At 45.9% G+C, this 14,763-nt stretch overlaps 1 protein-coding gene across 4 annotated transcripts in view; it reads right to left on the bottom strand.

Annotated features, from left to right (window-relative positions):
* LOC144096606 (complement factor B-like) overlaps nt 1-14,763 on the bottom strand; it is a 227,044-nt gene that overhangs the window by 100,805 nt on the left and 111,476 nt on the right. For all 4 annotated transcript variants that reach the window (XM_077629415.1, XM_077629413.1, XM_077629416.1 and 1 more), the window contains 2 exons: nt 9,845-9,952; nt 1,844-2,047 (listed from right to left, as the gene is read on the bottom strand). In XM_077629415.1, coding sequence (XP_077485541.1) covers nt 1,844-2,047; nt 9,845-9,952 — 312 coding nt within the window. The remainder of the gene's footprint in view (nt 1-1,843; nt 2,048-9,844; nt 9,953-14,763) is intronic.

Raw genomic sequence — 14,763 nt, forward strand, 5'->3', positions numbered from 1 at the left:
TTCATCTCTAAACGGTTTCCTTCTTTCATGTACAGTACTCACGGATTGAAATAGGACATTCGGAGCGCTAACCTTGCAGTGCCACGCGGCATGTGGTAAACCACAGGCCGGCTCATTGGCTACTGGAAGGAACAATTCTGCTTTGTAGATGTTCTCCCTCTCGCGCCATACCACAATGCACCACCTTGGTTTCATGAGCGTCTACGGGCGGCACTCCATGAAGCGACGGCCACGCGCTCCGAATGTCCTATTTCAATCCGTGAGTACTGTACATGCCTACATAATTCTCACGAAGGGTGCGTGCAACTACCCAAACGATGGTATCTTCTTTGGTTGAATTCTCGGTCACAGAACTAGGATTTCTGGACTCCTTTCCCTACTGCAATGTTTGCACCTCAAAAGCAAACAATTGCTAGCTCAGTTCCGCCCCGAGATCCTCGACGAATCACCCGATTACGATGCCCAAGTGCGCACAAGTATTGATCTTTGCCTGGATATGAGTAACACCTAAGACAGTGAATTAAAAAAAAAGGCAGCTGACGTCTTAGCTTCCGTTTAACACTAGTGAAAAATAAACTAAGACAGTCAAAAACTGACAGTCTAGAAAACATTCCACTGCATGAGTAAAAGGAAAAATGCAAGTGCTTTATATGTTCCTGGCATGTTTTTAGATGTAGAAATACAACATACAAGGCTTTCTAAGCAAGAACAGCTATCTCTGCCAGAGTCAGGAGGAATAATGGGCATCGAATTATTCTGCCATGCAACAGAGAGTGGACGTGCAGAATATATAAATTTCTAATTGTCACAAACCCGCTACATATTGATTAAGCGAATTAAAGTGGTCCTAACAAATTGTATTACTTAATTTTTGGCCACCGCAACAGTCATAATTTTTCTTACTGTTTCGCAGCTTTTTCGGAAAACGGCAAGGCATTCAATATTTCCAGCTACTTAGATCCAAAACATACAGGTCTTTGCGGCGGTTAGAGTACATAACCTGCCTAGCTACTTTAGTCACCTTGTATCCCACTATGGTGGCGCACAAAGGGGAGAAATGTCCTCCTAACAGCGGCAATCGTCATAAAGGTTAAAATTTAGAGGTTACAAAGTCGCTTAGTGGTACCAAATTGTGAAACAATCTTCTCTGGACCCATATTAAAGCATTTTATTTAAAAATTCAAACTAAACAAGATTATATTTTCTTTCAATTTTTCATGCACCTTGTTTTCGTGTGAATATGGACGTTCTACCTTCAATGCGTGCTGTTGCGCATGTATGTGCATAGAGTGAGAAAGCGCAGATAGGTGCACAAAACATTTGCAAATGCGTGCTTTGATACTTCGGTACTTTTTTCATTTTGTGGAGAAAAACAGAGAGCACATGAACATTGCATTGTCTTCTATAGCATAAAATTGAGCTAAACAATTATTTTTCTAGCTTAGGCAGCACTTCTTTTTAGGCTAGAAACTTTCAGCTTTTCTTCTGCTTTCCATTAGGAAAGAAATGAACCAGAACTGAATAAATACAAGGCTTCCTGTTTTGGAGTCTATAAACATAGAGAATAATTTCTAGAACACAAAGCAATTGTTCAGGAGGTGGCCAGGTTCAAGTAATAACGGCTGAATTGAACATGAGGGGCCTTCTCTTTCCCTAACCAAATACCCTGCTTTAATTAAATGGGCTTCTCGTCTTCAAGATAGTGCTAACTAATCCAGCGGTAACTTCTAAAAGCACCACCACCATGTACGAGCGCAATGCGTGATGGGGCACAATGTCGCAGTAATTTCAAGTAGACATAGAGCGTTGTCATTATACCGCCTTACGCAATCCTGTTCCTTACCTATGGTGCCGTTGGTCAGTATCTCGGCAAGCCACTGCAGGGCATCGTAGTTGCGTAAGATGAGCACATTTTCTTCTTTGGTAGCCAGCCTAATAAGTGCCTCATCGTTCCGTCGTCCAGTGATTCCGATGCAGTACATCTCGACATGGTTTTGTTTCAAGGCATTTGCTTCCTTATATGCATCTCCGCCGATGTTCGCCTTTCCTGCGTGTTGGAGAAAAATTATTCGTCAGTAAGTGCGCTACTTAACTTCATTTCATCTGCCAAAGATATATAATCTCACCTTGAATCATTGAAGTGCTGCCCTATCGGTACAAACCCGTTTGAACTATATTATAACATTTTAGTTTTACACACTGCAGCCTCGCATGAGGCTGCAGCCGGAAAAGATAAAAAATGCATTAATAAATGGTAACAATCGGCAGTGTGTTTATATTTTGAAAATAGAAGGAAACGCACATTAAAACACTTCAGATACATATCACAGCATTTTACAATGCTTTCAAAGGCTGTGTACGATTAGGGTCAGGAAGGAGATTGCAAAGTTGTATGCGGCGCGGGAAAAACTCTAATTGAGCAGAAAGGAGCTGGCGCTTCAAGTTCATAGTGTGTTCTATTATTGATGGTTTAGAACATTCAAAATATTTGACCACTGACTCATATCGCAGAAAGTTAACGTGGGCACGAACAATGTGCACTGACTGCAGTGATGTGAACAAAGTGAATGCCGCCCCAGAGCCGACAGATGAAACGAAGCCAAAAACTTTTTGACATTTCCGCGAGGTTGAGGACGCCGGCGTTTCTTATCCGATTTAAATTTATTGATATCAGAAGCTGATGAAAATTACAAACGACGCAACAGCCGTCAAGGATTGGAGGTTTAACGTTTTCAGTGGAACTTAGGATCTAGTGGAAGCACACGCCAAGTGTGGCGCTAACATCCAAGCCTTTGGAGATCTTTGTTAGAAATCAGATCAGTGTGTTCGCGTCATGGTATAAACTGCATTTTTTAAAGGGCGAGATATCTTATTCCAAACTTCCTCTTACGCAGTTGTCATTGAGATAATATGTGACAAGGAATGAGGAATGAGCCTGGAGAAAGAGACAAAAACATTTTACAGAACTCAGTACTCATACCGTGTAGCGCATCACTTGTAGAAGCTAAATTTGAACAATAGAAGTTACATAATCAGCCAATCAGGAGAGCGTAAAGGTCTTAAAGGTCGTCTTGCGCGCGCCTCGTGGTCGGCTTGCCGTCCGCTCGCTATGTTCAAAGGAGACGCTGCAAGAAACGCGTCATGCAAACGCCGTGAATGGAAATAAGGATCTAAAAAACTGTATGAAACCTTCAAAAGAACGCCGAAACAATATTAGCGCCACAGAGCCTGCGTTCAGTTGGGGGCATCTATTAACACTGAGCATCTGCGCAGCGGACAATAGAAGCGGCGATAAGAGTTCGTTTTGGTGCAAACACAGCGATGCGGTCTGCAACCAAGAATGGTGTGGTAGCGTTTGTTGCCATAGTTTGCTGCTTTGGGCCAAGTTACAGCGGGATGCGAAGTGGATGAACGTAGCCTTAAAGGTATCCCACGAGATGAACCCGTGGAGATTCTCCGGGAAAGCGAGGTGCAAAGGCATTGTTGCGAAAGGCAGGGACTACTCTCCCGTTGTGCTCCGTTGCACTCCGCAAATTGACTGGCCACATTAACTGCCACGTGCGGGATATGTTTCTGATACCGCGCCTTAACGCTTGCCTTCGAGGGGGTCTACGAGGGACTCTCAAAAAGGTGTTGTGTTCCACGGATGTTGAAGAACGCCATTTCACGAACATCCTCCAGCAAGAATTTTTTCTATCCTTTTGTAGAAGCTGAGTTGTCTGTTGTCAAAAATGATATTCTTCTTCTTGGCGCCTTTTCATGCCCTCGAGTTGCTTTTTGCACGCCCAGAGGTCAGCGTTCCTTTGTGTGTGTGTGGGGGCGGGGGGGAGGCGGCTTTTTTACCCGCCAGAGTGAGGCTTCTCATTGACCGCTACCATGATAGCTGTGTGAAGACTGAAATAATCTAACCAAAAAGCCCTATCTTAACAGAATTACGCAGCTGCTTGCGATTGCGGAAGACGCAAACACGATAAAGTTACAGGAAACGACTCGCCAAATTTCACGCGTGATTTTGGGTTCTGTGCTGTGCGCATAAGTGCAATATTTGGCCCAGGTGCTCATGACGAGAGAAACGAGTGGTTGAGCCAGTATATGTACTCTGCTCAGAAGGTGTTTCAGAACCCCTTTATTGTACAGAGCAGTCTAAAAGTATCAGAAAAAGCATAGACTCAATACGTCCAAGAGTAGGGACAATAATGAGATAAAGTTCTGCCCAGTAAGATATTAGAATTTTTCAAAGAACGAATAATTTTATTGCCAGATGTGTTGTCAGCAGGTGAGGTTATACCACCACTGTAAATACAGGAACGTAATATATTGTGTTTAGACGAGTGCAGATATAGCAGGGTGTGGAGTAATGAACGAAGATGAAATTTAAGACCAATGAATGAAGTCCTAACGAAGCACGGAGCACAATGGGGACACAACAAATATGAAGTAACATTAAGACTAGAGGGATGTTCTGATTCTGAGGCTGAAATTCGCGAAAAGGTACCAGTGTGATTGACATCCGATGATGATTCAACAAGAGGCGGTTTGCACATCGGCTCTCGGGGATCGCAGAACAAACGAAACTGTACAGGGGGACGTGAGTTGGACGTCCTTTGTAACGTGAGAACCACTAGAAGCATTTTGGGTAATAAGAAAACAAAAATAACTGGTAAAACGAGGTTGTTAAACGAAGTATCAGATGACTGTAGAGAAAAATATGGAGGCGCTGCAGGGGAAAAGGAATACAAAGCTTGCGACTGGCTACACTGGCTGCTGCAGCAAAATAGAGTTACAACGAACATCAGAAGAAAGTATGCGAAACCGTACAGGCTGATCGGAAGCAAGAAAACAGCAAAATATCATTCTGTCAGTACCAACACGGGAAAGCAAACCTGGAACGCAGTGATACGTATGGTTTCAAGAGGAAATGCATTCCTTTTTACTGCTAGATAGGCTGCCATAGAATCAGTCCGTATATAAGTATGAAGAGTAACATCTTTGTGGCATGTAGAAGCAGTGTGAAAAGCATTCAATCTCTTATCACAGACTCTAAAGCTATATATCCAGTTATCAAAGAGGAAATGGCTAGCCTTTCAGAAGCGTCTGGGTTTTCTGGAAGGTAAATGTACACATCAGCAGTAGAGATAAGCAAGAGAAGCAGAGTACTGGCGGTAAGAAAACGGAATGCGACAATTACACAAGCCGTCACAGGAACAAAAATAATATAGTTTAAGCATCGAAAACAGATTAGAAACAGAACTGACCAGAGAAGTACCAAAATATATGAATGAAAAAAAATACAAAGAGTAGTTACTTGAATTCACCAGGAAAAGTGGGCCTACCCACTCCCCCCATTCAAAATGTATGCCAATAAGAGCTGTGTACTCACCTACACACCTAACACCAGTGAACGGCCACCTTCGGCTGCATATGTAACTGTTCTGAGATTAAAGTATCCACATTAGAAAAATTATTTTCTCGTTCTCCTGGGGGTTACATTCAACACTTCATCTTGTTACTGTCTATTTCCAATTAACGAACTTTTTCTTTTCCTTGCACATTTCGATCCCCCTGTAAATTAAACGACGCTAATTTAAGATTTTTACTTGAAGCTGAGGAAGAGTGCAGAGAATTATTTTTTAATGTTACAGCACTTGACGAAAAAACGTATAGAACGTTTAGTGAAATCCAATATATCTTCTATCTCTTTACGCACATAGGCGCCTACTAACCCCATGATAAATTCTACATCCATTTAACATGGTTCTGTGACAAGGGCGAGGCATCTTATTCCGACACTGTAATCCTGAACGTAGCAACATCACCTTTAAAAGCTTTGTAGCTTTATCACCGCTGCAAAGAACCACTGAAATAGAATGCAAGGGCACGCGGTACCAGACACGAGCAATCCACGTAGGTCGTCTACTTCTTCCATCCCTACGAATGTGAAAATGCGTATTCTTGTCGAACTGATTGAACAGCAGGCAGTACAACCAGTGCACACCCGGCCGCGATCCTTCTCATGCCGCCGTTTACCGTGATTTTACTTTCACAGCGATTGCTGTTGAGGCGACGTTTTCCGGCAAAAGAATAGTAGTGGTCAGCGCAAAAAAAAAAATGGTAGGACTTATATATAATTGAACCGAGTAGACGTGCGTAATCATGTGTGTACCCTGATTGGCTCACGGTTTTGCTTTGCAGGGTGGTCGGTATGTATGGCGACGATACTAGACTGAGGGTAAACGCTGATCGAGATTAAGATGATCTGATCTGTTCACGCCGTTGATGGAAGTTGAAGGCCACAATGTGCAATGCACAGCGCGAGTGTGTGTTGCAGTTTAACAGTCGGCAGGATAGTCGGCGGCGATAGCATGTTCTCTGGAGCACTGGCCAGAGAAGCTGATGGGTTCGCTCCGCCGGGAGTTCGAATCTCAGTCAACGGTATGTTTATTTTATTCTTTATATGTTCATTTATTTCACTCACAGGAAACTTCACGTAGCATAGCTTTTGCTAGGCAACAGCTCAAGACCGCAAGGTCGATTAAGAAGATTCATGGTATGGGTTGGTGAGCGTATTATCGCAACAGCTCAAGACCGCAAGGTCTTTCAAGAAGATTCATGGTACGGGTTGGTGAGCGTATTTTCGCAAAAGTTTCCGCCATCACTTGACCACTCCGCGCAAAAAGCCAGTGCAGTGCGCCTGAGGCTTTGTCTTTTTTTTTCGATGGGGCGCGCGGTCATTTTCAAGGCGGCGCCAAAAACCTTGATGGTTCCTTGTTTTTGGAGTTTAGTGCCCCAAAGCGACTAAGGCTATGAAGAACAACATATTGGAGGGCTCACGAACATTTTCGACCACCTGGTGTTTTTTTAACGTGCGCTGCTATCACCCAGTAGACGAGTGTCTAGCATTTTTCCTGCATTGAAATACCACTGCCATGGCTGGGATCGCACCCGCGTCTTTCGGGCCAGCAGCACATCACCAAAACCAATCTGCTGCCGCAGTGACTACCAAACACCTTGAAATACCGCTAAAAATTACACCCTGAAACGAATGCAAGGCACATTTCTCAGGGCGTCTGTGCAGTAACGGTTATAAACGTTAAGTTACAGCACCCAGCAGGGTTCGTGGTGGAGGTAACATCTTCAATATGACACAAAAAATAAAAGGTCCTCAAGGGTGGCCTCCTACTTGTTCAAGAGTTCACAGGCCTTGGCTTCACAAAGAGCTCTGTCTACTAGAAATGTTTGGCTAGCTGGCTGACTGAACTTGCGGAGCTACCTCCCGTTAGGACGGAGATGGGTTGAGTATTAGAGAACTGCTATGGGATGGGGCGTTCTAACATGCAATGTATAAGGCTGGTCTTGACCGCTCCTCATGTTGAGCAGAGTGGAATGCTCAAGATAGGGTAGTGGAAGTGAACACCTATCAGCAGAAGTCAAGCTGCTGGTGGTAGGAGCGTCTGCCATATTAAGCGTCCCTCTTCGGTAGGCTGTGGCTGCGTGTGCCAGCCGCTCTGCTGATAAAACCGGCGATTTGCTTCGTTTTCTTGCCTAGGAGATGCAGAATTGCAGAAAGTATAGAGGCCCAGGACGTTGTACATTCGGAGGTGTATGTGTGGGTCCCGGGGAAGTGGCCTGACCATGAACAGTTCTGGTTTTAGTTGAGAACACACACGGCCCGTATTGGCAGGTTCCAAGTGATGATATCAGTGTCAAATTGTAAAGTATCTTGCGCCTCTCCTGTGAAGTCTTCGGTCCTGCATAAGGCAGTGTTGTCGGCGTATAGGGCTGCGTGGAGGTCGGGTACGCTGGTGAGTTGCTCGGCCAGTGACACTGGGGTTACATTAAGTAGGAAGGGAGCAAAACGGAGCCTTGTGCTGAGCCCCTGTTGGTAGGAAGAATGGAAGCGATGATGCAGTGTCTAATTGGATATGGGCCGCTTGTTCCGTTAAGAAAGCTTAGTGACGCACCATATGCGCGAATCACAGCCCGCCACGCGCAACCTGTGACACCGCCATCGGTGATACGGTAAGTGAGAAGTGTTGCAGGAGGGCCTTGAATGCAGCCTAGGCAGAGCGTGGCACTCTGAAGGCTTCAAATATGCTGTAGGTAAAAGCTTCAAATGTGAGGTGCCTCGAAGAAAGCCATACTGCTCTCGGTGCGCTGACCGCAAACGAATCGCACAACTCCGCGCCAACACATCTCTCACAGCCAAAAGAATCCGTTGTAACCCTGCCAATACGAAATTAGTCGTTACTCGTTCATGCGCAGAAGAAGCAGTTAAAGGAAATGCAACAATAGCGAAAGAACAACTTTGAACCAGCTAGCATTGCATCTCCCTCCTATTTAAATTTTGCTGTGATGCTGGGATCCACCGAAAAGCACTAAACAGGTAAGGATAACTGTGTTTAGTGGACACTCTATGAGGCACCAGTCAGTACCCATGCATAACTAAAACGCAAGACACCACACCACCAAAGAAGGCATAGAGGAGAAGTGGGGACGACGAGCGCTCTTTTTCGACTATCGTTAACTGGAAACTGATGATTCATTTCATCACCGTCACAAAGTTCCGTCAATAAGAATGGATAAATGCTAACGCCGAAATATTAGTCGTTTCATCTAAAAAAGTCAAGTAAGCTAGGCTAAACTACGTCAGAGACGCATTTCGGTGTTTGTCAGGCTTCAGCGATTTTTTGTGCTGCGTTGACGCTCTATATCCATTACCTTTTGGTATGAGATGCGGCCAGCAATTACAAGGTCAGCGGTGTACTCCGCAGGCTATCGCCAATGCGGTGTTCGTACGTCACCCCGCCTTCAGCGCTGTACAACGAACCAGAGTCGGTACTGTTAATGTGTACTTTTTTTTATTTGATAATTCAGAGGCCTCTGCTATGGGGCATTGCATGAGGGGTAAACGCGGCAGTTAAAAATATTGTGTTCTGAATAGGGGCCGACTCTGCTGTCTAAACAGGAGGATAGCGGCGGCGGCGGCGAAGGAGACCTTAACGTCGTTGAAATCAACTTCCACTGTGTAGATTATATCCATTAGACGGCCAAAAGAACGCATTGCAATTCCTAGATCTGAAACTGCCTCTAATTGCAATGCCTTTTCTTTTCTATTTAGAAGCCAAGGAAAGGAAGACGCTTCTACCACTCGATTTATGTTACTGTAAGCGTTTTAAGAGGGGATTAGCGTGATTTTGTGTGAGAACTTCTCGTGCTAAATCATGTTCGCATATGGCCCAGCTCCGTTTCTTTCCACAAGTGGCTGATTTATCGACTAACCTTCTTGAGGCTCTTACCGAGTATTTGTTGGGGTCTTCATGCCTCTAATATGAGGGCTAAAGAGATGATGGTCACAAGCGCAAAAGGCATGGAAGGGGTTAGCATTCGTTCAGTGTGGCATGGAAACCCTGCACATTTTCTGTTTTTGACCTTCTAGCCAAATTAGATGAGGGAAGAAAACTGCTGCATCACCAACCACAAAATTATGCTACGTAAAACATATGTCACGTCGGATATGCCGTTTGGCTTTGCAGATGTTCATGCAGACAGAATGAATGTCAGCAAACGGAAGACAGAAGTCAGCGACGGCGTCGACGAGTCAAACACTGCATCGTCTTCGTTTGTGCTGCGGATTCACCTCTACCAGGCAGCAAGCAAACGATTTAACGCACATGATACTACCGGGGCTCTCACGTATCGAATTGTCATATCTTACCACTGTCTTTGACTTATGGCTGAATGTTAGCACGATTCTCTCATAATGGCGCAACGAGCTACTTTGTTCGCAATTATTATTGCGCATTCTTTTTAGACTAAGTATCAGGTACTGTCTAGAAATTCTTACCGTCTGAGATGAGAAATGCAGCGAACTTTATATTACTATAGAAGCCCTTGACGTTGGCAATGTTGTCCCTCAATGTTCCCAGGGCCTTGTTGATAGATGTCCCGCCGTCTGGAAAACGAAACAGAAAATTAGAAAGCTAACATCATGTTTAAAGATCTCGCTCCAGATATTGCTACCTGTGAAGCTTACTCACGCAAAATATGCTCGAAGTTCTCTGCCTTCATCAGAATGAAGTCACCTGGATTTACGGTCGCTTAAAGCGCACTTTAATTTTTTCGTTAGGTGTGTCATATTTCGCCTCATGGCTGAACATGCTCATCAGAGGATGTCGCTTTAGCTCTCGTTGTGGCATAACCAGCGCTATGACTGATGTATATTCTGCGGGACAAGGACATGCTGAATATTTTCAGTATAGACTAGAAAATTAGAATTGCCGTTTACAGCACTCAATTCAATACAACACTTAAAAAAATGTGTTAGGGTTTTAAAGTGGCTAGATCAAGTAGAAGTGCGAATGCATTGTTTAGCCTAGCTGGTTCATGATTTTGCTCGGCTGGATCATCGGTACATCTGGGGACGATATTAAACTTAGCTTAAGCTCTGATCGCGATTACGCTGATCTAATCTGTTCGCGCCGCAGGTAGAAGTTGATGAAGGCTACGACGTGCAATGCACAGCGCGAGAGTGTGTTGCAGTTTAACACGGGGCGTGATCGTCTTTGGCGATCGCACAGCGCCATCACGTAGTGGCCAGCAAAGCTTATTTGTTTGTTGCGCCGCAGGTTTGAAACCCAGTCGCGGCAGTGTTCATTAATGCGAAAGGATTAGATGGCTCACTTTCAAAGTCATGTCCGCAAAAACGTCCGCGAAAACGGGCTCCATGTGACGTCCCGATCCGAAGTCGCGTGATTAGGATGCTGATGTCACATCAATAATTAATTAACGCTTACCTAAATGAGACAATTATAATGCCATATTAAGGCTACTAATTAATTTAGGTAATCCCAAGACTAAACAGCCTGATTAGAGATGGCATCATATAACTGTTAGGTCACAAGTTACATGACAATGTTGTAATGCGACGTCATTCCAGGCCGCGTGACAACGATGTCATGTGATGTCACGCAGTAATATTAGTTGCCATGAGAGTTATGTTGTTACACAAAGTCGTTGCAGTATGCGCAATATGGTTTTCGCTGAACAGATTTTCGCCAGTGCACAGTAGTGTGGCACTACGCCGCACAATAGATGGCATGAACAGAATGAACGCACCGTGCAAACCTGCTGATTTAGCACGGGTGCAGTAACAGGGCGAGAGGATCGAATGCCAACTGGCAGCCGACCGGTTCTCGGCTGTGTCTCAAAGGTAAATAAAGTACGAACAACGCCATCTTGAAAAATAGGCGGAAAGCGCAGCTCGCACCTCCGGTACTTATCACGATTTACTGTTTAGCGCAGCACAGAGGCGTTTTGAACTGTGCAATGGAAGGACAGTAAGCCGCTGATGTGAAATCAGTCAGTCGCAATGCTGCTAACATAGTCCAATGAAAATATGGGTGCGCCCATAGAGGAACATTTGAAAAAGTGTATAGCGTGCACCGTCCAATACAAAAGTCTGCAGTCATGTGGGTGCACCCGAACCATATCAAGGGAGCGCATTCATCTCAACATCGTGTGGGATGTGAACTGATGTGCTTTTTCAATCCCGAAATCGAGAAAGTGAGTTATCCGTGCGTACAACACACAGGTTCTGAAGAAGGAAGGTAGCTAGCTTAAAACCAATAAGAGGAAATTGGTCAACGTCAATATCAGATGTACGGCCTGAGAGACAAGCGGCACAATGTCATTCCCAATACGGGTAGAATACAGTCTGCGCTGATCTCTACAATTGCCGTAACAATCAGGGCCCTAATATCCAGAGCTGGATTAAGGGGGGGGGGGGGGGGGGCTAAGGGGGCTGCCGCCCAGGGCCTCACCTTGGACAGTAGGAGACGGGAGCCCATTTATTCTAACCTGCTTATTATATGGAACCATGGGCAAAGAAACTTCGAGCGACCTGTATGGTTCGAGAAAACCAGAACGAGCAGACGCCCCCCCCCCCCCCCTAATGCAACAGCATTTATTTTGCCTGATCATTTGGGGAGAGCTTGTAGAGCTGCAAAAACAGGAATCCCCCGCCACCCCGGCGGGGCTCTCTTTCTTATGAAGCGAGGTGCGTTTGCTTGGAAGTGTTTTCGTGCTTTCCTGCCAGTCCGTCTGTCCAGTGCTGTCTGGAGAGGAGGGGCAAGGAGAAAGACCTAAAACATGTAATGTCGAATGAGGACCTAAATCTCCCTTGCCCCTCGTCACCACCACGCAGCCCTCCACCTCTCAAATATTTCCGCCGCTGTCCTTCTAATAGAAAGGATGTGCTGCAGTATCCAACACTGCCTCCCATTCGACTTTTCTTTACCGTGATGGTAATTTGGGCGGGGGAGGACGAGTCTGATAGCGGATGATGATGAGTCTGATGGCAGAGTCGAAGCAGGAAAGGAAATAACACGTCACACGTGCTTTTGTCCGCGTTCCGTGGGGCACGGAATGTTCCCTGTTCGGGCTAGGGTTGTGGAAGAGGGAAGGGGGAAGTTGGAGAGCTGGACACAAAGGCCTGTCTCCAGGGCGCATTCCTGCCTAGTGGCTGCGTACCCTCGCGCGCGCTCGACGGAAAACGTAGGGCAGAATGGCCACCGAACTTTTCAGAAAGAAGTAGGAAAAGATGACTCAGAGGCGACGGAGGACGCGTAACTTCGCCCGCGCTAGGAGTCGCCCTCTCCCCTTTGTTCTCGCGCTCGTCGTCGACGGGGCGAAAGAAAAATCGAGAACCTCCCAGAACAGACGATTGCTTCTAGCCATTAGGAAGACGAGACCGGAACGGGAGAAGGAGTGAGTTTGTACGGAGAAAGAGGGAATTTGTACAAGGAACTCTATTGTATGTGAATGCCTGCTTTTGGGCTAGTAACAGGCAGACCCGGCGCGCGTCCATGCAAGAAAGTTGGCCGAAGGCTGCGATTCAGCCAGAGCCGCCGGTTAAGCTTGCATAAGCCCGCCCGCTGAGGAGCTCCCGGGGGACGCACCACTCTCGGCCAGCCGCGGACCATCCAGGAAGCGCGCGCCAGTCATCGGGACAGCCACCGTTGGAGACCTGCGGTCGCGTCGGACTGACGAAGTGCCCGGTGCGTTGAACAAATAACATCAATTCGTGCGAGAATGCTCGGTCGGAAGAATCAAAGTTGTGCGTCTAAACAAAAGGCGAAGTTAAAAGACAAGAGCATGAAAATAAGCTACCAAAGATGACAAAGTACCTTCTGAATGCAGCTTCCGCAGAGCAGTATGGTCGCTCTACCCAGAGTCCGTGTCAAACTCCCAATAGTACCAACTGTGCTTCTGTGGAGAACCTGCCAACTCCATCACTGCGGTTTCCTGGCAAAAAGCAAGGTTTGACTCATCTTGGTTGTCTGGATCCTGTGAAAACGGTGCCAACCTCGGTCGTCCATATTTCTGAGCAACCGACGCTAACCGAGCCCTGTCCTGTTCCTGAGTCAGCAACGTCTATGCCACTCGGCCGTGCCCCTACTAAAGAGCTCCAGGTGTCCGGTTTGCCACGTCCGATTTGTACTACTGCTGATCAACAGGTGCCAAACCTCCCCGATGAGCCTCCTTCTACTGACGAGCGCCAGGAAAGAACACTCCAAGAACCGACTCACTTGTTTCCTGTTAGTTTGGCTTCAAATAATCATGTTCCCTCCCACAAAGTGTGCCTCGAGAGGACAAATGAGATGGCTTCTCGTTGCGGCAACAGAGATGTACAGACACCCCGCAGCAAGAGGTACGTTGCGAGATTCTCCGAAGTAACCCTGCTAAGTGGCCGGACGTTATTACTGACAGTTTTCGGAGTGTATGCTTTGAGAAAGGGCCATTGTATTTTCAAAATTGGGCAGAAAATTTTCCGTCTTCCGAAAGGCAATACAAAACTCAGAAATGCTATATGTCACCTCATCTTTTCGTGCGAAAGGCTGTAAATGGGGAGGTGTATGAGCGACACTGGTTAATCTACTCGGAGTCCAAAGGTTCCGTTTACTGTTTCATGTGCAAACTATTTTCGATTTCAAGCAATCCCAGTGCTGTCACCACGCACGGCTTTTCTGATTGGAAAAGAGCAGATGGAAATATTTGCGCACATGAAAATAGCGTCGAACACCGGAACTGCGTGGCAACATGGCTCCCCCGCTCTAGCTGGAGCGGCACAATTAACAAGGAGCTGGTTAAGCATCTTGTCACTGAGACCGCTTACTGGACAGAGGTGTTGAAGCGCGTAGTCGTTGTAGTTGAAGCTTCTACCTGAGCGCAGCCTAGCGTTTAGGGGCAGTGAGGAGATTTTTGGTTCACCGAGAAATGGCAGTTATATGGGAGTGCTTGAGGCCGTTGCAAAGTTTGATCCCTTTCTAGAGGAGCACATCAAACGCTACGGGAACAAAGGAAAAGATCACCCATCGTATCTGTCAAAAACCATTTGTGATGAATTTGTCGAGCATATGGCAAAGGCTGTCAAGGAACGTCTCGTTGAGGAAGTAAAGCGCGCAGAATACTTCTCATTAATAGTTCATTCGACTCCAGACCTTATTCACGTTGATCAGCTCTCAATTGTTTTACGATACTATTTAAATGGAAAAGTGTACGAACGCTTTCTTGGATTTGTTTCAATCTAATCGCATACCGACTTGTAACTTTTCGATACCGTGATGTCCCCCTTGACAACCAATGACATCTCAAATGACGATTGTAGGGGCCAAGCTTATGATAATGCGAGTAATATGTCAGGAAAATACAAAGGGATGCAAGCTCAAATCAAACACCTGAACGAATTGGCAGTCTACGTCCCGT

Source organism: Amblyomma americanum, chromosome 7 (assembly GCF_052857255.1).
Source record: "Amblyomma americanum isolate KBUSLIRL-KWMA chromosome 7, ASM5285725v1, whole genome shotgun sequence".
In the NCBI taxonomy this organism is placed as follows: domain Eukaryota; kingdom Metazoa; phylum Arthropoda; class Arachnida; order Ixodida; family Ixodidae; genus Amblyomma; species Amblyomma americanum.